The sequence below is a fragment of the Salmo salar genome, chromosome ssa14 (assembly GCF_905237065.1).
Source record: "Salmo salar chromosome ssa14, Ssal_v3.1, whole genome shotgun sequence".
Taxonomy (NCBI): Eukaryota; Metazoa; Chordata; class Actinopteri; order Salmoniformes; family Salmonidae; genus Salmo; species Salmo salar.
Genome location: NC_059455.1, coordinates 30,290,751 through 30,312,116, shown reverse-complemented (window position 1 = coordinate 30,312,116; position 21,366 = coordinate 30,290,751). Strand labels below are relative to the sequence as shown.

General features: G+C 40.7%; 2 protein-coding genes across 2 annotated transcripts; one reads left to right on the top strand and one right to left on the bottom strand.

Annotated features, from left to right (window-relative positions):
• The first annotated feature begins 559 nt into the window (after positions 1-559).
• LOC106569135 (RING finger protein 11) lies at positions 560-6,706 on the top strand. Its single transcript, XM_014140144.2, has 3 exons — positions 560-1,176; positions 4,547-4,716; positions 4,968-6,706. Exons 1-3 carry the CDS (start codon positions 1,057-1,059, stop codon positions 5,137-5,139), a joined length of 462 nt encoding a protein of 153 aa, XP_013995619.1. The 5' UTR covers positions 560-1,056; the 3' UTR covers positions 5,140-6,706.
• Positions 6,707-11,150: 4,444 nt separating this feature from the next.
• Positions 11,151-21,019, bottom strand: LOC106569137 (retinoid isomerohydrolase). Its single transcript, XM_014140145.2, has 13 exons — positions 20,907-21,019; positions 20,367-20,449; positions 17,900-18,050; positions 17,689-17,796; positions 15,892-16,033; positions 15,474-15,621; positions 15,200-15,281; positions 14,907-15,039; positions 14,569-14,720; positions 14,205-14,334; positions 12,433-12,642; positions 12,207-12,318; positions 11,151-11,773 (listed from the first exon to the last, which is right to left on the bottom strand). The coding sequence occupies exons 1-13, from the start codon at positions 20,915-20,917 to the stop codon at positions 11,628-11,630; spliced, it is 1,608 nt and encodes a 535-aa protein (XP_013995620.1). The 5' UTR covers positions 20,918-21,019; the 3' UTR covers positions 11,151-11,627.
• Between the last annotated feature and the right edge of the window lie 347 nt (positions 21,020-21,366).

Below are 21,366 nucleotides of genomic sequence, written 5' to 3'. Positions count from 1 at the left end.
TCATTTAAGGTACATGTATTTGTTTTATTTGCCTGAAAAAGGGTAATGATTCTGTGAAACTCACTTAACCAAAAAACAGAGAATTGTATAATAAGTTCCTTGAATGCAAATAGTTGTTTGGTTTATATGTGTAAAATAGTTGTATATACAGTATGAATAAAAGTTTCCTAAATTCCAAGAAAAGTATCCTTAATTGCAGTTATGCGGCTGCCTGTCTCGGTATCTGATGTAGACCAATGGTCAACTCCAATCCTTATATAACTCTCTATAAGGCTCTAATGACTGGGTAAGGTCAGGAATAAACATTTTGCTCAATGTTGTTTACACTTTACAGTAGACCACTTCAGGGAATAACTATACATGAATTATGAGATTAAACCAACAATTGTGATCTTTGTTTAAGAACAAAATTGTATATCATTCAAAAACCCTGAAATAACAGATCATTTGGGGTCTTGTGCCAGCCACCACTTTTCTTTTCCTCGTGTGACGTTGCATTGCAACCATCCAATGAAAGTGCAAAATGCACTCACCTTATGACAAAGACAACAACACTAAAGCCGTTACGTCATATCCAATGGACGCCGAGTTCAGGTTGAAAAAATAGAATAATATTGCAAGCTAGCCAGACACTTACTTTATTCGCGAAGTCAGTGGTCTATATTTGTGAACATTATAGATGTTCTATCGCTAATGTCGTTATGATAGTTTCTATTTGAGCGAACGTTTTTCATTTCAAATCTTAGGCCGAGGAATGAATGATATTAATCAAGGAAGTCACTAGCTGGTTAGCCAAAAGCGTTAGCTAGCAGCAGTATCTAGCTAGCTAGCTCTTTGTTTTGACTGTGATGGTCTGATGATGTTGAATAGCTTGGACAGCTGATGGGTCTCGAGCTAGTGTTTATATGAACATGCATATTATGTTTTAATGGGTTGTTAAATAGTATTGAATGTGTAATAACATTACTTCTTCAACGAGGGGAAGATACATTTGGTTGTAAACGAACAATAGCAAGTTTACAAGCTAGGTAAACAACGAGGGACTGAGAAGTGGACATGGGCAATTGTCTCAAATCGCCGACGTCCGACGATATATCTTTGCTTCACGAATCCCAGTCTGACAGAGCAAGTTATGGGGAGGCAGACCCGGATTTGGAGCCACCTCCGCCTTACCAGGTCAGACTTTATAGCTACTAATGTTAAAGCTAGAATCGTTAGCTGCTACATTAATTGTTGGACTTATACATTCATTATATAGTTATAATCACTGATTCTTGAAGAATATAACTGATAAATGCCTCATGAGCTTAGTTCAACAGTCGTACCCTATCAGAACCCAAAATATAAGCTTGTTTTGTTTGTAAACAATTTAGCTAAATGTAAACAGACACTGTATAGCCTCTAATCATGGTTATAATTATAATGTTGATATCGTGGATGGTCAGTCCTTATTGCATCCATAGCTCTGAATTAATTTTAGAGGGGTTCCATTTCTCCAGGCCCATCCCTCAGCATTTTACCAAAACAGAGGCGGGGTAACCACTCTGTTATTGCTTCAATTAAGGACCCTAGCTTTAAGTATTGCTATGCGAATTGACAGAATCATGCAAGACCCAGGGGTCCAGTGCATTGAACATCTTTAGAGAATCTGGTCAAATATTTCCTAATTATTTAGCTAGATTATTTATTTTATTTTATATGATTCCATACCATTACCGACTCATTCATCTAGGTATAGTTTAAAGTTAATTGTTGCTGTCAAATGTATGGTTTTAAAAGCTAGGCTACATCAGATGAGCCACAATAAAATATTTAAAGGGCTGAGCAATAGTGTTGCATTGAAATTCTTGTTTTCATAGGTAGGCCTATTTGCAACTGATTGTTATGGGTCTGAGTTTTCACATATCAATAGTTGAACATACTCGGTCACACAAAGAGAAAAACACACACAACACTTTTAATGCCCAAATGCTTTTCAATCTCACAAAAGTGTTCTAAACAGGCTTGCCAAGAATGTCCAGACTGGGCAGTTTTTTCCGGCTGCTTTATCCATGGCAGGGTGTGTGTTTTGGCTCGCACACAGCGCAGAACACACAGCGTGATAAACCATTATGATAGACTCCTTCTTTCTCCTTGTTGTATCACACTTTCATATAGGCCTCACACATGATTCCACCTCAAATCACCCAATACTAGATAGCTGCCGAGTCATACGCTGGCTGCCCAAAAGTAGTGTAATTGTTTATGAATTGGATTTGCCGTGGCAGTGTTTCTGCTAGTTTAATTTGAAGGTTCCCTATGGCAACAACATTGTCAATTGAAACAAATGCAAGACAAACTCTTATAGGCGGGGTGGAACCGATGATGTATGTGTATAAACCCTGGATGACTGACAGGTGGCGCTGTATTGAAGCCACCGCACATCCATCTTGGTATTCCTCAATTATACAAATTATTTTGGAAGATTTAGAAATGCATTTATTCATGTCTATATTTGTTTTTGACGCGTTTATTCTATTACAGACACCTCAGTGCATACTTTTAAATTATATTATGTGAGCTAAACATTAAAAAGGAAATGAACAAAAATCAAAAAAAAATCTTTAAAGTATTTATTTTAGAGTATTAATGTTACTGTCCCCACTACAACAACAAAATACATGTAATTTTGTCCTTGAACCATTTAATTGAAATACTGTCGCCAATATGGCCGACCAGTGGCTTCAAAGCCTTTCAATGGCCAATATATAGCATCAGCAATCCAGGGTTTACAGTTGAAGTCGGAAATTTACATACACTTAGGTTGGAGTCATTAAAACTCATTTTTCAACCACTCCACAAATTTCTTGTTAACAAACTATAGTTTTGGCAAGTCGGTTAGGACATCTACTTTGTGCATGACACAAGTAATTTTTCCAACAATTGTTTACAGACAGATTATTTCACTGATAATTCACTGTATCACAATTCCAGTGGGTCAGAAGTTTACATACACTAGGTTGACTGTGCCTTTAAACAGCTTGGAAAATTCCAGAAAATTATGTCATGGCTTTAGAAGCTTCTGATAGGCTAATTGACATAATTTGAGTCAATTGGAGGTGTACCTGTGGATGTATTTCAAGGCCTACCTTCAAACTTGCTGCCTCTTTGCTTGACATCATGGGAAAATCAAAAGAAATCAGCCAAGACCTCAGAAAATAAATTGTCGACCTCCACAAGTCTGGTTCATCCTTGGGAGCAATTTCCAAATGCCTGAAGGTACCACGTTCATCTGTACAAACAATAGTACCCAAGTACAAACACCATGGGTCCACGCAGCCGTCATACCGCTCAGGAAGGAGACGCGTTCTGCCTCCTAGAGATGAACATACTTTGGTTTGAAAAGTGCAAATCAATCCGAGAACAACAGCAAAGGACCTTGTGAAGATGCTGGAGGAAACAGGTACAAAAGTATCAATATCCACAGTAAAATCGACATAACCTGAAAGGCCGCTCAGCAAGGAAGAAGCCACTGCTCCAAAACGGCCATAAAAAAGCAAGACTACGGTTTGCAACTGCACATGGGGACAAAGATCCTACTTTTTGGAGAAATGTCCTCTGGTCTGATGAAACAGAAATAGAACTGTTTGGCCATAATGACCATCGTTATGTTTGGAGGAAAAGGGGGGAGTCTTGCAAGCCGAAGAACACCATCCCAACCGTGGAGCGCGCGGGTGGCAGCATCATGTTGCGGGGGTGCTTTGCTGCAGGAGGGACTGGTGCACTTCACAAAATAGATGGCATCATGAGGGAGGAAAATTATGTGGATATATTGAATCAACATCTCAAGACATCAGTCAGGAAGATAAAGCTTGGTCGCAAATGGGTCTTCCAAATGGACAATGACCCCAAGCATACTTCCAAAGTTGTGGCAAAATGGCTTAAGGACAACAAAGTCAAGATATTGGAGTGGCCATCACAAAGCCCTAACCTCAATCCTCTGGAAAATTTGTGGGCAGAACTGAAAAAGCGATGCGAGCAAGGAGGCCTACAAACCTGACTCAGTTACACCAGCTCTGTCAGGAGGAATGGGCCAAAATTCACCCAACTTATTGTGGGAAGCTTGTGGAATGCTACCAGAAATGTTTGACCCAAGTTAAACAATTTAAAGGCAATGCTACCAAATACTAATTGAGTGCATGTAAACTTCTGACCCACTGGGAATGCAATGAAAGAAATAAAAGCTGAAATAAATAATTCTTTCTACTATTATTCTGACATTTCACATTCTTAAAATAAAGTGGTGATCCTAACTGACCTAAGACAGGGAATTCTTACTAGGATTAAATGTCAGGAATTGTGAAAAACTGAGTTTAATTATATTTGACTAATGTGTATGTAAACTTCCCACTTCAACTGTATATACGTCATTAGGTGGAACAGCCTTAGGTGGAACAGACCACCCAACCCCGCTTATACAATGGTTGTTGAAACACTGGGTCATGGGATCAGTTCAGTTGAGTTGGCCCATGGATTGACTTTCTGTATGTGTATGTCTTTTTTTCAGGAGGAGGCCCACATGCCAGTGTACCACCCCACCCCCAGCCAGGCCCGCCTGGCCAGCCAGCTGACTGAGGAGGAGCAGGTCCGTATCGCCCAGCGTATCGGCCTCATCCAGCACCTCCCCCGGGGTGTCTACGACGGAGGACGGGACGGCTCCGAGAAGAAAATCAGAGAGTAAGCATCTGTTTACCACTGTTTTTATTAATATCTTAATATTATTAGTTTACCACTGTTTTTATTCTCTGATGTAATTGATAAAGGTCACTGTTCATGTGACCTGCGCAGGTAAAACTCTGGCCCTAGTTGTAGCATGTAACTGTGTTTGTATAACATAACTAATGCCCAGAGTTTTTCCTGGTCAGTTAAAGTGCTGAGGAAAAAATGATCAAAACCACTATTCATAACTGTATTGACCCATTTTCTAGGTGTGTGATATGTATGATGGACTTTGTGTACGGGGACCCCATCCGGTTTCTACCCTGTATGCACATCTACCACATGGACTGTATAGACGACTGGCTGATGAGGTCCTTCACCTGTCCCTCCTGCATGGAGCCTGTGGACGCCGCCCTGCTCTCCACTTACGAGACCAACTGACCACTGACCCTAAATACAACACTACCCCCTTCTGCCGAGCTCTGCCTTGCCACCCCCCTACAAACACACGCACACATACACACACACTTCCACCAGCCCCAACAAACACACACACGCTGCCCCCTTCCCCTCTGCTTTTTACCTTGGGATAAGGAGCAGCACAGTGTCTTGGTCGGTGATGACATACAAGAGAGAGACTATGGAAACACTAGTGATTAACAATGAAAATACTTGGACCCATCCACTCATCACCTGGAACTGTCTCTGAACTGGAACTGTCTCTGAACTGGAACTGGCTCAGAACTGAAACTGGCTCAGAACTGGAACTGGCTCTGAACAGAAACTGTCTCTGAACAGAAACTGGCTCAGAACTGGAACTGTCTCTGAACTGGAACTGGCTCAGAACTGGAACTGGCTCAGAACTGGAACTGTCTCTGAACTGGAACTGTCTCTGAACTGAAACTGGCTCAGAACTGGAACTGGCTCAGAACTGAAACTGGCTCAGAACTGGAACTGTCTCTGAACTGGAACTGTCTCAGAACTGGAACTGTCTCAGAACTGAAACTGGCTCAGAACTGAAACTGGCTCAGAACTGGAACTAGCTCTGAACTGGAACTGGCTCAGAACTGGAACTGGAACTGGCTCTGAACTGGAGATGGAACTGAACTGGCTCTGAACTGGAGATGGAACTGAATTGGCTCTGAACTGAATTGGCTCTGAACTGAACTGACTCTGAACTGAACTGGCTCTGAACTGAACTGGCTGAGTCATGGTCTGACTGAAAGTAGGCAACATTAGGCAACTGTCTACATAGGAGGACAAGCAGGCATAATATGTGCGTCTGTGGTGGACTGGGTTCCTGAGTCAGCTGTTGAATACAGTACTAGGATTGGGTTGCTGATGTTATGGTCAGAATAGGGGGAGGGGCTGTTACTGTAGTGATGTCTCACTGCATTTCCACTTGAGCAGGTCTCGGTGGCATCCCATCCCAGCCAATCATTATTCACCATGATTAGTAGCTGGGAATGGGATTAGATCATTTTTTGTCATCTGAATTTGGTCACCAGGAGGTATCCTATCAGATTCCTTTGGAAGCCACAGCTGGCAACAACAAGACTATAACATGACTCATCAGTCTTCTAAAGTCTCAAAATCCCACACTCTGAATATGACTTAGTAATGGACTGAAGCGTACCCTGTTTCAGTGTTTCAAAATAAAATAAGTTACAGAGCATAGTCTCCTTTTAGGATTACAACAAAAACCATTAAAGAATGCACATACACAGTACAGAAATCACCCAAAGCCCATCCTCTATTAGACTATGATATGTTTAATGGAGAAACACATACACTACCATTCAAAAGTTTGGGGTCACTTAGAAATGTCCTAGTTTTTGAAAGAAAAGCAAATTTTTTGTCCATTAAAAGAACATCAAATTGATCAGAAATACAGTGTAGACATGGTTAATGTTGTAAATGACTATTGTAGCTGGAAAAGGCACATTTTTTATGGAATATTTACATAGGCGTACAGAGGCCCATTAACAGCAACCATCACTCCTGTGTTCCAATGGCACGTTGTGTTAGCTAATTCAAGTTTATCATTTTAATTGGCTAATTGATCATTAGAAAACCCTTTTGCAATTATGTCAGCACAGCTGAAAACTGTTGTTCTGATTAAAGAAGCAATAAAACTGGCCTTCTTTAGACTAGTTGAGTATTTGGAGTATCAGCATTTGTGGGTTCGATTACAGGCTCAAAATGGCCAGAAACAAAGACCTTTCTTCTGAAACTCGTCAGTCTATTCTTGTTCTGAGAAATGAAGGCTATTCCATGTGAGAAATTGCCAAGAAACTGAAGATCTCGTACAATGCTGTGTACTACTCTCTTCACAGAACACAAACTGGCTCTAACCAGAATAGAAAGAGGAGTAGGAGGCCCCGTTGCACAACTGAGCAAGAGGACAAGTACATTAGGGTGTCTAGTTTGAGTAACAGACGCCTCACCAGTCCTCAACTGGCAGCTTCATTAAATAGTACCCGCAAAACACCAGTCTCAACGTCAACAGTGAGAGGCGACTCTGGGATTCTGATCAATTTGATGTTATTTTAATGGACAAAAAATGTTATTTTCTTTCGAAAACAAGAAAATTTCTAAGTGACCCCAAACTTTTAAACATTAGTGTACATCCGTTACCTTTTGTTTTGTCTTTCAGATTTACCATTCTAAATGGCTCCACTGCCATTCCTAATGGCCTGAAGAAGTGGATGAGCTGTATGTCAATCACTCTGTGTAAGGTTTATAGGTTTTACAATAAGAGGAGTAGCATAGCTGTCAGACAATGTAAAGGGCTCATGTGTGCATGTGCAGGATGATCAGTCTAAAAGTTAGGAATGCTTGCACACACATTAATCTGATCCCGAGATTTGCACTTTACTTATAGGACAATAACGGAAGCATTATATTAATATATATATACCTATAACCTTGCACTTTTCAATATTATTTCTTCTTTTTGCAGCACAGAAGTTAAGATTGATATTGATAATGCTGTCAATGCTACCATTGGTCACGTATCAAGTTGAAGTAAAGCTCAATAGCTGAATATGTATTCATGAATTGTGTGATTCAGTAGTGTGCATCTGCTTTGTTTTGCTTGTCTTGATTCCAGTGTGTGTTTTTGTGTGGAAGTGACTGAGTGAAGGGGACAGAGGTTTGCTTTGTCTCAGATGAGACAATATGGAATAGAAGAATATTTCTTCCCTTAAGTACTTAGCTTACTTACCTGTATTTTCAATCCCACAGTCATCATTGCGCAATTTTCTTTCTTGCTGTAAAAAACAAACAAAAAACTAGGCCAGCATTTTTTTTGCTTTTTTATATGTGTTTGTAGCGAAGTAGCGTTGCAGTGAATTATTTCCATTACATTTTTTGTTTATATAATAGTGATACCCTTTTCTGTATTGATGTTTGTGTATCTCCTACCTTTTAGATGTATCGTTTGTCATTGTGTTTGTGGGAGATAAGTATTTCCCATTAGAGTTTACACTGGCTTGAGTATGCATTTGCAAACCTCTGTCCCAAAGATATATGTAAGAGGGGGAAGATTTCTCTCATGGTTTCACGGTGACATTAAAAGACAACACACGTGTTTCAATTATTAGCTTTGTTTTGCAGTGTTTTTCAGGATTCTGAAAATAAATGTCATCTCCTGTAATCTTGGTTTTTGAAAGGCCAACCATCCCTCATATTGAAGCTGTAAAAAAAATGTAAATAAACAAGAAAGCACACATTTTTGTCATGCCTGACTTATTAGTGTTCTGAGACTGTAGTATCTTGTTACACCAGATGTTAGTCAAACGTTACATTTCCCCTTTTATCCTATCAGCACAATACATACTGTAATTATTTCTGCTTAGATTTGTTGCTGCTATAATCATGGCAATGGTGTTTCAAAGTCTTTTTCCACATACAGTATTGCACAAGCCAGGCTTTTATGGTCATCATGATCTGTGCTTTTCAGAAGTGATTAGTTGCGACATGCCTGTTTGTTTCTCAGATTAGACGTTTGACCCAATTAATCAGTATGATCAGTTTAGTTTACCAATGCTGCAATGCAATCGCCTGACCAGCTTAGACTAGTGGGGCTAATGCCATGGTACGGAGGCAAGATTACGTTAGGCAACATTGTACAAAACATGGGCTCTGTCAAAAAAATTACTAGTTGCAACATCCTAACTTGTTTGTTCTTTTTCTTGAAGCTAAATACACCTAATCTGATTTTCTTTGGCAACATAACTAATCTTTGTGGCCCTTTCACTAGTAGTGACACTCAGTATGCGCAGCGCTTTTGGGTGCAAGGCCTCATAATGTATTCAGATCCTTTTTTCACAATGGAGCAATGGTCAGTGAAGGTTCCTCAGAGGAGGAAGGGGAGGACCATCAGTGAATTTCATGAATATAAAAATAGCGAAATATTTAAAAGGTTATCATTTTTAGATACAAATATACTAAATATATTCACGTCACCAAATAATTGATTAAAGCACACTGTTTTGCAATAAAGGTCTACAGTAGCCTCAACAGCACTCTGTAGGGTAGTACCATGGTGTAGCCAGAGGACAACTAGTTTCCCTCCTCCTCTGGGTACATTGACTTCAATACAAAACCTAGGATGCTCATGGTTCTCACCCCCTTCCATAGACTTACACAGTAATTATGACAACTTCAGGAGGACGTCCACCAGCCCATCAGAGGTCTTGCAGCATGAACATGTTGTCCACCCAAAGGATCAGAGAATGAATCTAGTACTGAAAGCATAAGCTACAGCTAGCTAGCACTGCAGTGCATAAAATGTGATGAGTAGATGACTCAAAGAGAGACAAAGACAACAGTTGAACAGTTATGAAACAAATTAATTTCTTCAAAAATGAAGGAGAAGCAAGAGAGTTGTATTTGGTTGTATTTATTTTTTTCACTTTTACTTTCACTTACTTAGCTACCGAATGCAGCTAGCTAGTTTAGTCTACTCAAACACCTGGCTCAAACAGAGAGGGATGCTATGTTAGCTAGCTGGCTATGGCTATCCAACACTGGAACTCTTCCAAGTCAAGGTAAGCTTTTGGTTTTATTAATTTATTGCCACCTGGGCCCACTTGCTGGCTGACTACAACATACTGCATGATTCTAGTGGGTTTACTAACCCGTTAGTTCTAGTAGCTATGTTGACTATGTTGTCAGCTAATATGGTGACAATGATGTAGGCCTTGTATAGCAGTTAGTGGTTATATATGAAGGTTGGGCTTGAAAAGTTTTTTTTGCCTTGTCACAGACAGCTGATGTGTTGTGCACTAAAGTCCACAAGCGAAGGTGAAAGGAGGAGAGTGTGTAGATGTGAGAAGGAATTATACATCAAGAAAAGTGATCATACTGTTTGTATGTGGCTGCTATGAACATGAACTGTGTTTGCGTGTGATCAGGGGTGTATTCATTCAGCCATTTCTTAAACAGAAGCAAACGGAACGGGGATCAACATACCTGAAAATGTCCAATAAATACTCTTGTTTGCAACTGTTAGACTAATGATTATACCCTAGATCAGCTAGATGCAGGCAAGAGCGTGCAAGGCGGTATTAAATGTGTCATCTTGATTACTTACATTTTTCTCTCGACCTGTGCACCTACATTGTAAACTAGGTTGTAGCAACCTCATGATGGATATAGGGAAAATGTGAGTATCATGTAGTAACCTAAACCTATGTTACATTGAGCTGGGTAAATGGAATATGAATGACAGTCATCCAATATGCTGTAATAGAAATAAGGACATGCTCATAAAAATCGTCCTCCCTTATCTTAAACGGCACCGACCGCCACTGATTAACATGGAGCGGAGGGACTTTGTCCTAGATTCAATCAGATCAAGAGTTAACCAGCATTAGCAGACACCGACATAGCGGGTATTTTGGCTGTGTCAGAGGTGGAACTGTTGGAACCTTCAAATCGGTGAGCAGCTGCTCTTGAGATCATTGTCACAAAGCCACACTGTCCCACTCCTGTTAGAAGTTCAGAAGGAGAAAGTGTAGGCTGTATAGAAAAAAAATCATTACACTAAATAATTAGAGTTTCTATCATCCTAATGGAGGTGTAGATTACATCTCACATTCCAGTGTTCAAACTTGCAAACAATGCTGCATGGGATTTATGTTAATGTATCTCTGTGCAGCCAATGGCAATATCCGCTTTAGGTATAATGCCGGGAGCCATTTGTGGATTTGACAGCTCTAATGCAGTTCCACCTTCGACTCCACCAAAACAACCGCTATACGGATGACATGGAGCAGAGGGACTTTATTGTTGTCCTTCGGGACTAGTTCTTTCATGTATATACCTGTACTACGTGTGCATCTAGGAAATTAGTTTTTTATACACTATAGAATAGTCAAATTATTAGTTACACACAACATTCAACTTTCTTTCCCAAAATAACAGACATACAATAGAAAGGCCAGTATTTTGATTATATTTTAATTATTCCAACCCTGAAGTACTCAAGAGACATGGTACTGTGAACAAACTCATTGATTTCCAGCACTGACACAACAATTGTATTAACCAATCAGGGTGTCGTGACTGAGAGGCCACTGATGTTGTTATGCTGTGGGCTCACTGAGATATAATTGTAGGAAACCTACTTATGCCCTGATACCAGCAGGTTCCATTCATACCACGAAATGGTACATTTTCATCAAAATGGATGCTCGACCATACTGAATCGTAGGTGGCAGAAAGTTAAATGACTTAAAATCATGATGGAAGATGATCAGATACTTGCCTTGTTTTCGCTGACACAACAAGCCAAGTTATTTGTAGCCTATACTTTGTCATTGTTTATTTGTTTGTTCTATTGCTGAGGGAAATGTGATGCTTAGTATGAATACCCTGGAATGGTGACTACTAGTCGTTGTGCCTTGAGGATTATTGAAATGTTATTTCTTGTACATTCCGTGGAAGGTGACGGGTATTGGGCAGTCCACCTCTGCCCTAGCGATCTCCGACATGTCCTTGGCGTTGAGGATCAGCATGTACCCTGACTTCTGGGCCCCGGGGGATACTACAACGGTCAACAGAACTCCTGTGGGTCATTGGAAAAACACACGGGTTGTTAGAAAAACACAGTGCCCACCACATTGTAACTGTAACCTGTCTTTTTATGAATTATGCTGAGTACATTTTTCTACTAAATTTAAGTACCTTGTCCCTGGATAAATAGCTAAAGGGCTCTATTCAATCCGCATTGCGGAAGTTCAGCTTTACAACGTGATTGAAATTTAAAGGCAATGTTCCTGCTTTAGAGGAGACTGCATCCACGATAAACACTGCATATGTCAGCTCAATGGCAAATTACCTCTAAATCTCTATCACGGATTGAAGAGAGCACAATGTCTCTTAAATTCTATTCTAAACACTAACACAAACACAATACTATGTATCAGTGTTTGCCCTGCACCATGCCTGTAACAGTGACAATTTAGTACACTAAGAGTACAGTACAATACTGTGCATACCATCATCCTCATCCACGCCATCGGGAGTCTGCACAAAGAGAGGCTCTGAGGGGTAGGAGTCCGGCTCCTGCCACACCCAGGTCTCTTTGGTCTTCACGTTCAGCTTGATGATCTACAGCCGCATATAGACAGAAACTCATGGCCACTCACGTAACATGCTATGACCTCTGCCATTCACTTCTCAGAGTTTGAAGATAAATTTGTGGCAAACAACAAGACTACTCACCCTGTCAGGAATGAAGTGGTTGAGGCCCAGGGCATAGGCATATGTGTAGTTCTTCCCACCGTGCTTCTCATAGTTGATCTGAGGAAACTCAAAGGCTTGGCGCGGCCCAGAGAACAGCACCTCAGGCTCCAGCCAGATGGTCCCATCAGTACGCATCACTGCTGTGGCTGTGGTGTACGGCAGGCATATCAGGTTCTTTCCCTGCTCCTCCTGAAACACACAATCAGTATGAAAGAAGGTTTGAATAAGTTAGGGCAGATATACAGTGCATTCGAAAAAGTATTCACACCCGTTGACTTTTTCCACATTTCGTTACTTTACAGCCTTATTCTAAAATGGATTAAATTAAACATTTTCCTCATCAATCTTCACACAATACCCCATAAAGACAAAGTGAAAACAGGTTTTAGAAATGTTAGCAAATGTAGAATTTTCTTTTAACAGAAATTCCATATTTACATAAGAATTCAGACCCTTTGCTATGAGACTCGAAATTGAGCTCAGGTACCAAAAAGGGTACCTAAAAATGTCTGCAGCATTGAAGGTCTCCAAGAACACAGTGTCCACCATCATTCTTAAATGGAAGAAGTTTGGAACCACCAAGACTCTTCCTAGAGCTGGCTGCCCGGCCAAACTGAGCAATCGGGGAGAAGGGCCCTGGGCAGGGAGGTGACCAAGAACCCGATGGTCACTCTGACAGAGCTCCAGAGTTCCTCTGTGGAGATGGGATAAACTTCCAGAAGGACAACCATCTCTGCAGCACTCCACCAATCAGGCCTTTATGGTAGTGGCTGGACGGAAGCCACATGACAGCCCGTTTGGAGTTTGCCAAAAGGCACCTAAAGACTCGTCGACAAGATTCTCTGGTCTGATGAAACCAAGATTGAACTCTTTGGCCTGAATGCCAAGCGTCACGTCTGAAGAAAACCTGGCACCATCCCTACGGAGAAGCATGGTGATGGCAGCATCATGCTGTGGGGATGTTTTTCAACGGCAGGGACTGGGAGACTAGTCAGTATCTAGGGAAAGATGAACAGAGCAAAGTACAGAGAGATCATTCATGAAAAGCGCTCTGGAGCAGGTTAGGACCTCAGACTGGGGCGAAGGTTCACCTTCCACCAGGACAATGACCCTAAGCACACAGCCAAGACAACGCAGGAGTGGCTTTGGAACAAGTCTCTGAATGTCATTGAGTGGCCCAGCCAGAGCCCGGACTTGAACCTGATCAAACATTTCTGGAGAGACCTGAAAATAGCTGTGCAGCGACACTTCCCATCCAACCTGACAGAGCTTGAGAGGATCTGCAGAGAAGAATAGGATCTGCAGATAAGAATGGGAGAAACTCCCCAAAAACAGGTGTGCCAAGCTTGTAGCATCATACCCCAAAAGACTCGAGGCTGTAATCACTGCCAAAGGTGCTTTATCAAAGTACTGAGTAAAGGGTCTGAATAGTTATTTGTGATATTTCAGTTTTGTATTTTTAATACATTTCTAAAAACCTGTTTTTGCTTTGTCATTATGGGTTATTGTGTGTAGATTAATGAGGGGGGGGGGACTATTTTATCAATTTTAGAATAAGTCTGTAACGTAACAAAATGTGGAAAAAGTCAAGGGGTCTGAATACTTTCTGAATGCACTGCACACGTTGCTATCCAAAATAAAATAAATACAGGGTAACACATATGCACTTTATTGTCCAAAAATTAAGAAATAATATGTAAATGAAATGTACACTAAAAACATTTTTTTTAAAAGAGAAGGAAATGACTTACCCTGTGGATGTCCAGTGGGATGACGTATCTCCTGACCTCTGGCTGAGGTGCCATCATGGCTGCCTTCTTCACCTCCTCCCAGTTGGAGCGCAGGTTGGCCAGCCAAAGGTAGTTATACACAAACTCAAACCTACCAGGAAACGAATGAGAATGAGTTTCCTAATCCTTTAAACAGACAGTGTTTAAAGACCAAGGGCTAGGATTCATTAATCAATTCTTCTGAAAAAGGACATTGCTAAGGCAATTCACTTCAAATGAATGCCACCCCTGAGATCCCTCAGTCCACAATTGATCCAGTCACTTATGATGTGTCATATCGACATTGCCATCTTATGAGAGAGACAATTTTTAGCTGTTCCATTACCCTTTCCATGTACACACATCAGCCACGATGAAACCATTGTCCTCATAAGTGTTGATGTGATGGAACAGGTTGATGGGAGCGGCCCTGAACTTATGGTCAATGTATTCTCCTTGTCCTCCTCCAATGTCCTTTCTGGCGATGTGGAACAATGTCTGTGAAATGTATGTTAAAAAGTTTATTAGGTTTGACAATAATGTGTGTTATGCTTAAGTCTGTTGTGACTGCACGTGTGATTTGGTTCTGGCTGTCGAGACTAGGTATGATGTTACTGTACATAATGGTCCTGTATAGAAATGTGTCACTTTAAACTAAAATCTACTGAGTGTTTGCCTCCTTACCCCGAGAACCTCGTTGGACTCGAAGCAGTCCATGTAGTTAGAGCCTCGGATGCTCCAGGCACTGAGGAACTTCAGCAGGTTGATTTTCACAGGGGTCTCCACAAAGACAAAGTAGTTCTCCGACATGCCAAAGCTAAGGGTGATATGTAAACCGTTTAAGTTGGCATGCATTGTAAGTTGTTATATGGCTTAGACAAATAACACAGAAGGAGGCATGTCCATGATAGACTCCTTGCTGTTTTGGGGACCTCAAGTTCGACTATGAACATGATGGATATGTTATTATGACCCACCTGTGCACATAGGAGGGCTTGAACCTCTCGGCACTGGGGAACTGCACCACAACCTTGGACTTTTCAATGGGGTCTGACTTGTCTGAGGAGAGAACACAAGATGCAATCAGGGCACAGGCCTTCAGATTGCCTTACTATTACAAGTTATCCTATCCAGAACAAGTTAAGTACAAGTTACCTACATGTTCTAGTTCAAGAGTTGGAACATGTGCATGAATTCTGAATGAATATCTTGCATTTTATTTTCTTGAATCAATTTGGACACAAGCCCAACCTTTCTGAGTGGGTGGGATTCTGACAACATTGTAGGCCAGCGATGCTCCTTTCCCCATGCAGTTTCCGATGTTGAACACTGTTCCGTCTCTCTCAATGTGTGGGTGGGCTGTCACTCCATTGATGTTGACGTAGTTGCACAAGTCCACCTGAGGGGAAGTGAAGTCATAGTGTTATTCATGTGTTATTCATTATTATGTTATACATTATGCATGTGTTATAACTATTAATGAGAAGTGAGACTTCTGTCTATAGTCAGTGGACCAGTATGTAACACTTCCATTTTTTTCTGTTTTTTGAGTCTGTTGAATTAGGCCAAAGGATATAGGCATACACTATGGTTTCTGGCACAGTATATTGTGAATACTGTAATGAAGGGGGATGGAATTTCAGCCTGGGGAAAAAGAGGAGAGTAATACCTTCTTCAGTGTATCCAGCGTGTCAGTGTTGACTTTAGTGATGTAATTGGTTTCTGTGACGGCGTAGTAATCTTCACCAATGGGGTAAACGTTCACCAGGCAATTGTCTGTCACCTCAACACCCTTGAAGTAAGTGAAAAACCTGCACAGAGAAACACACACCCACACACCAGTTTTGAAATTGATCCAACGGTCATCATTAAAATGATGATCAAGGCAACGGCAGTCAAAATATACACAATGATTGATATGAAGGATCAGCTATACAGTGCCTTCAGAAAGTATTCACACCCCTTGACTTATCCACATTTTATTGTGTTACAGCCTGAATTGAAAATGTATGACATTTAGATTTTGGGTCACTGGCCTACACACAATACCCCACACACAATACCCCATAATGTCAAGGTGGAATTATGTTTTTAGAAATTAATAAAAAATGTCAAGCTGAAATGTCTTGAGTCAATAAGTATTCAACCCCTTTGTTATGTCAAGCCTAAATATGTTCAGGAGTAAAAATGTGCTGAACAAGTCATATAATGTATTGCGTGGACTCACTCTGTGTGTAATAATACAGTTTAACATTATTTTTTAATGACTACATCATATCTGTACCCCTCAAATACAATTATCTGTAAGGTCCTTCAGTCAAGCATTGCATTTCATACACAGATTCAACCACAAAGACCAGGGAGGTTTTCCAATGCCTCGCAAAGAAGGGCACCTATTGGTAGAATAAAAATAAAAAGCAGACATTGAATATGGGGAAGTTATTGCTTATACTTTGGACTGTGTATCAATAAATCAGTTACAGAGTTTAATGGCGAAATATTTTTGGCAAGACTTGAAAATGTCTGTCTAGCAATTATAAACAACCAACTTGACAGAGCTTGAAGAATTCAAAAATAATGATGTGCAAATATTGTACAATCCGGGTGTGCAAAGCTCTTAGACACTTACACAGAAAGACTCACAGCTGTAATCGCTGCTACAGGTGATTCTAACATTTATTGACTCAAACGGTGTGAATACTTATGTAAATTCGATATTTCTGTATTTCATTTTCAATAAATTTGGCAAAATGTCTAAAAACATATTTTCACTTTGTCATTATGGGGTAGGTGTGTAGATGGGTCGGAAAAAAATATACATGTAATACATTTTGAATTCAGGCTGTAACACAACAAAATGTGGAATAAGTCAAGGGGTATGAATACTTTCTGACGGCATTATATGGCAAGCAAATATAACCATTTACAGGATATGGGGCGGCAGGTAGGTAGCGTGGGGCGGCAGGTAGCTTAGTGGTTAAAGCGTTGGGCCAGTAACCGAAAGGTTGCTACATTGAATCCCCAAGCTGACAAGGTAAAAATCTGTTTTTCTACCCCTGAACAAGGCAGTTAGCACACTATTCTTAGGCCGTCATTGTAAATAAGAATTTGTTCTTAACTGACTTGCCCGGTTAAATAAAATAAAAAAAATATGTTGCAGGTTGATGTTTATTGGGACGAATATTGTCCTGGAGGCAGGGCTGAGAAATGTCCACTAGATAGGACAGCTGCAAAGTCAAAATTGCCTATATATTGTTTAAAAAAAAAACGTTGGACTTAATTTAAGGTTAGGGTTAGGCATAAGATTAGCAGTGTGGTTAGGCTTAGGTTTAAAATCACATTGTAGGACTTTGTGGCTGTGCCAGCGATTGACTACCCTACAGATCTGCCTCCAGTACATGAGTCATCCCAATAAATGCCAACCTGCGGCTATGTTATTCATCTGATGAGGAGGTTAGCTACCAACCTGGAGAAGATGTTTTTGCAGGGATCTGGATAGGCGAAGGTGCCAAATTCAGTGATCACCACACGCTTTTCTGTAATGGCACGCACATAGGCATCTGTTTTAACATACCTAAAGGATAAAGGTAGAGATGGGTATCAAATCCATTAGGTTAATTAGACTCAAATGCAATGTAACCACTGATCTCTAACAGACATTATTAATCCATTCTTACTTGTTGAAGTAGGTGACTTGGCCATTTTTGAAGTCGAATTTGTGCATGAGGGCCTGGCCATCGAAGAGGTGGTAGAAAGGCTCATCTCCAACCTCAAACAGGCCAGGGCCCAGACGAAGAAGACTTCCCTTCAGAAATGACGGAATCCTACCTGTAGATGTGAGAGAAAAGAGCTTTGTCAAACAATTGATCAATGAACTGTTCAATGTGATTTTATCTAGAGCAGGTAACAGGTCAATTAGGGAATGTTTTTCATAGATACAGTACTGCTTTGACATGAATTTCCAAGATGGCAGTGATTTATTTTCAGATGCAGTGTATTTCTCTGTGTTCTCATTTTAGGATGGTGTACAGATTGAATGTACCAGAAATCTACACTATATATACAAAAGTATGTGGACACCCCTTTAAGTAAGTGGATTCGGCTATTTTAGCTGCACCCGTTGCTGACAGGTGTATAAAATCAGGCACACCGCCATGCAATCTCCATAGACAAACATTGGCAGTCGAATGGCCTTACTGAAGAGCTCAGTGACTTTCAACGTGGCACCGTCATAGGATGCCACTTTTCCAACAAGTCAGTTAGCAACATTTTTGCCCTGCTAGAGCTGCCCCGGTCAACTGTAAGTGCTGTTATTGTGAAGTGCAAATGTCTAGGAGCAACAACAGCTCAGCTGCGAAGTGGTTGAACGCACAAGCTCAACGAACTGGACCGCCGAGTGAAGCGCATCTGTCCTCGGTTGCAACATTCACTACCGAGTTCCAAACTGACTCTGAAAGCAACGTCAGCAGAAGAACTCAACTGTTCGTCGGGAGCATCTCGAAATGGGTTTCCATGGCCGATCAGCCACACTCAAGCCTAAAAACACGTGCGCAATGCCAAGCGTCGGCTGGAGTGGTGTAAACCTCGCCGCCATTGGACACTGGAGCAGTGGAAATGCGTTCTTTGGCGTGATGAATCACACTTCACCATCTGGCAGTCCGGCAGACTAATCTGGGTTTGGCAGATACCAGAAGAACGCTACCTGCCCAATGCATAGTGGAAACTGGAAAGTTTGGTGGAGGAATAATGTTCTGGGGCTGTTTTTCATGGATTGGGCTAGGTCCTTTAGTTCCAGTGAAGGGAAATCTTATGCTACAGCCAGTGGTGTAAAAATGATCAAATTGTCATACTTGAGTAAAAGTAAAGATACCTTAATAGAAAATGACTCAAGTAAAGTGAAATTCACCCAGTAAAATACTACTTGAGTAAAAGTCTAAAAGTATTTGGCTTAAATATTCTAAAGTATCAAAAGTAAATGTAATTGCTAAAATGTACTTAAGTATCAAAAGTAAAAGTATAAATCAATTCAAATTCCTTATATTAAGCAAGCCAGACGGCACCATCTTCTTGTTTTTTTTTATATTTATGGATAGCTAGAGGAACACTCCAACACTCAGACATTTGTGTTTAGTGAATCCGCAAGATCAGGTAGTAAGAATGACCAGGGATATTCTCTTGATAAGTGTGTGAATTGGACCATTTTCCTGTCCTGCTAAGCATTCAAAATGTAACGAGTACTTTTGGGTGTCAGGGTAACAGTATGGAGTAAAAAGTATATTATTTTCTTTAGGAATGTAGTAAAGTAAGTTGTCAAAAATATAAATAGTAAAGTAAAGTACAAATACCAAAAAAAACAACTTAAGTATTTTTACTAAGTACTTTACGAATAAAAAACCTGAGCTGGCGTACACCCAGAGAAAATTATTTTATATAGCGGTGCTGACTAACGGCGAATAAACTATAAGCTATAAAAAACATAAAGATAGTTGCACACGCTATATATAAACTCCCAGTAATTTATTGGATAAATCACCAACATTTCGTCAGCACTTAAAGCACAGTGATGCCGAAACATTTGTGATTTACCCAATAAATTACTGGGAGTTTATACTAAAGTACTTTACACCACTGGCTACAGCATACAATGACATTCTAGACAATTCTGTGCTTCCAACTTTGTGGCAACAGTTTGCGGAAGGCCCTTTCCTGTTTCAGCATGACAATGCCCCTGTGCACTAAGCGAGGTCCATACAGAAACTGTTTGTCGAGATCGGTGTGGAAGAACTTGACTGGCCTGCACAGACCCCTGACCTCAACCCAATAGAACACCTTTGGGATGAATAAGAACGCCGACTGCGAGCCAGGCCTAATCACCCCCAAAATAAGTGCCCAACCTCACTAATACTCCTGTGGCTGAATGGAAGCAAGTCCCCAGAGCAATGTTCCAACATCTAGTGGAAAGTCTTCCCAGAAGATTGGAGATTGTTATAGCAGCAAAGGGGGGACCAACTCCATATGAATGTCCATGATTTTGGAATGACATGTTCGATGAGCATGTGTCCACATACTTTTGGTCATGTAGTGTAGTAAAATTAATTAACATAACCTGCTTTATATGACCAAATAAATATGTAGTTAACAAACCTGTAACTGTTGCAGGGACAGGCTCTGATAACTCCTCAACTGTCTCAAAGATCTTCTTGTAGCCACCAGCAGGGTGCTCAAATCTGTTATTGTGAAGAAGAAAAAATGTAAGTAACTGAAGCCCAGGGCTCTCCAACCCTGTTCCTGAAGAGCTACCCTTCTGTAGGTTGTAACTAACCTGTTCAGGTTATCAACCAGCTAGTTATTAGAGTCAGGTGCACTAGATTAGGGTTCAAGTGAAAACCTACAGGAGGGTAGCTCTTCAGGAATAGGGTTGGAGAGCCCCGCTTTAACCTATAAAAGGTCAAACCAACACTGTCCCAAAGCTAGTTTATAGGAAAAGCTTTGCGTAAGGAGGAATTTGTCAAACATAATTCAAAATGCATACATTCATACATATTTTCTCTTTACTGAGTAAAGCAACACACATTATTGGTCTTTTTCAAAGTTAACATTTTCCACTTTATCCCTATGGTTGACCCTTGACAGCGTGAGATTTCAGACATGAATCCAGACATAAATAAATGAACCATCACTCACCGGCTGACCATGGTTCCTCCTTGTTGTGGGAGCACAGAGACACACACTCACTCACATACAGGTGGCTTCAGATCACTTCTGAACTGGAAGTCTTGGCGCTCCCAGTGGGTTTAGGGTCTTTATACATCGAGCCCCTCTCTCTGTCCCGACCCTTAGTGGCTGGAACCTTTCTCTTGACCAATCAGGTTGCACCGTGAGAAAGAATGCCATTGTGCCAATATCCTTAGCTTGGTTGCACAATAGTGGCCCTCTAAAACCGGATTTATTTTGCCTGAATATTTCACAAAATTAATAGGTCTGTGTTTGCCTGGCAAATGTGTTGCAATAACATAAGATGTGATTGTTCGATCATTTATATATTTACCAAACCACAGTAGCAGGGAGAGCCTATAGATACATTTTATGGCATTCAATTAATGAAATTATTTTCTACTTTCCTGTAGACTACATTTTGTAACTG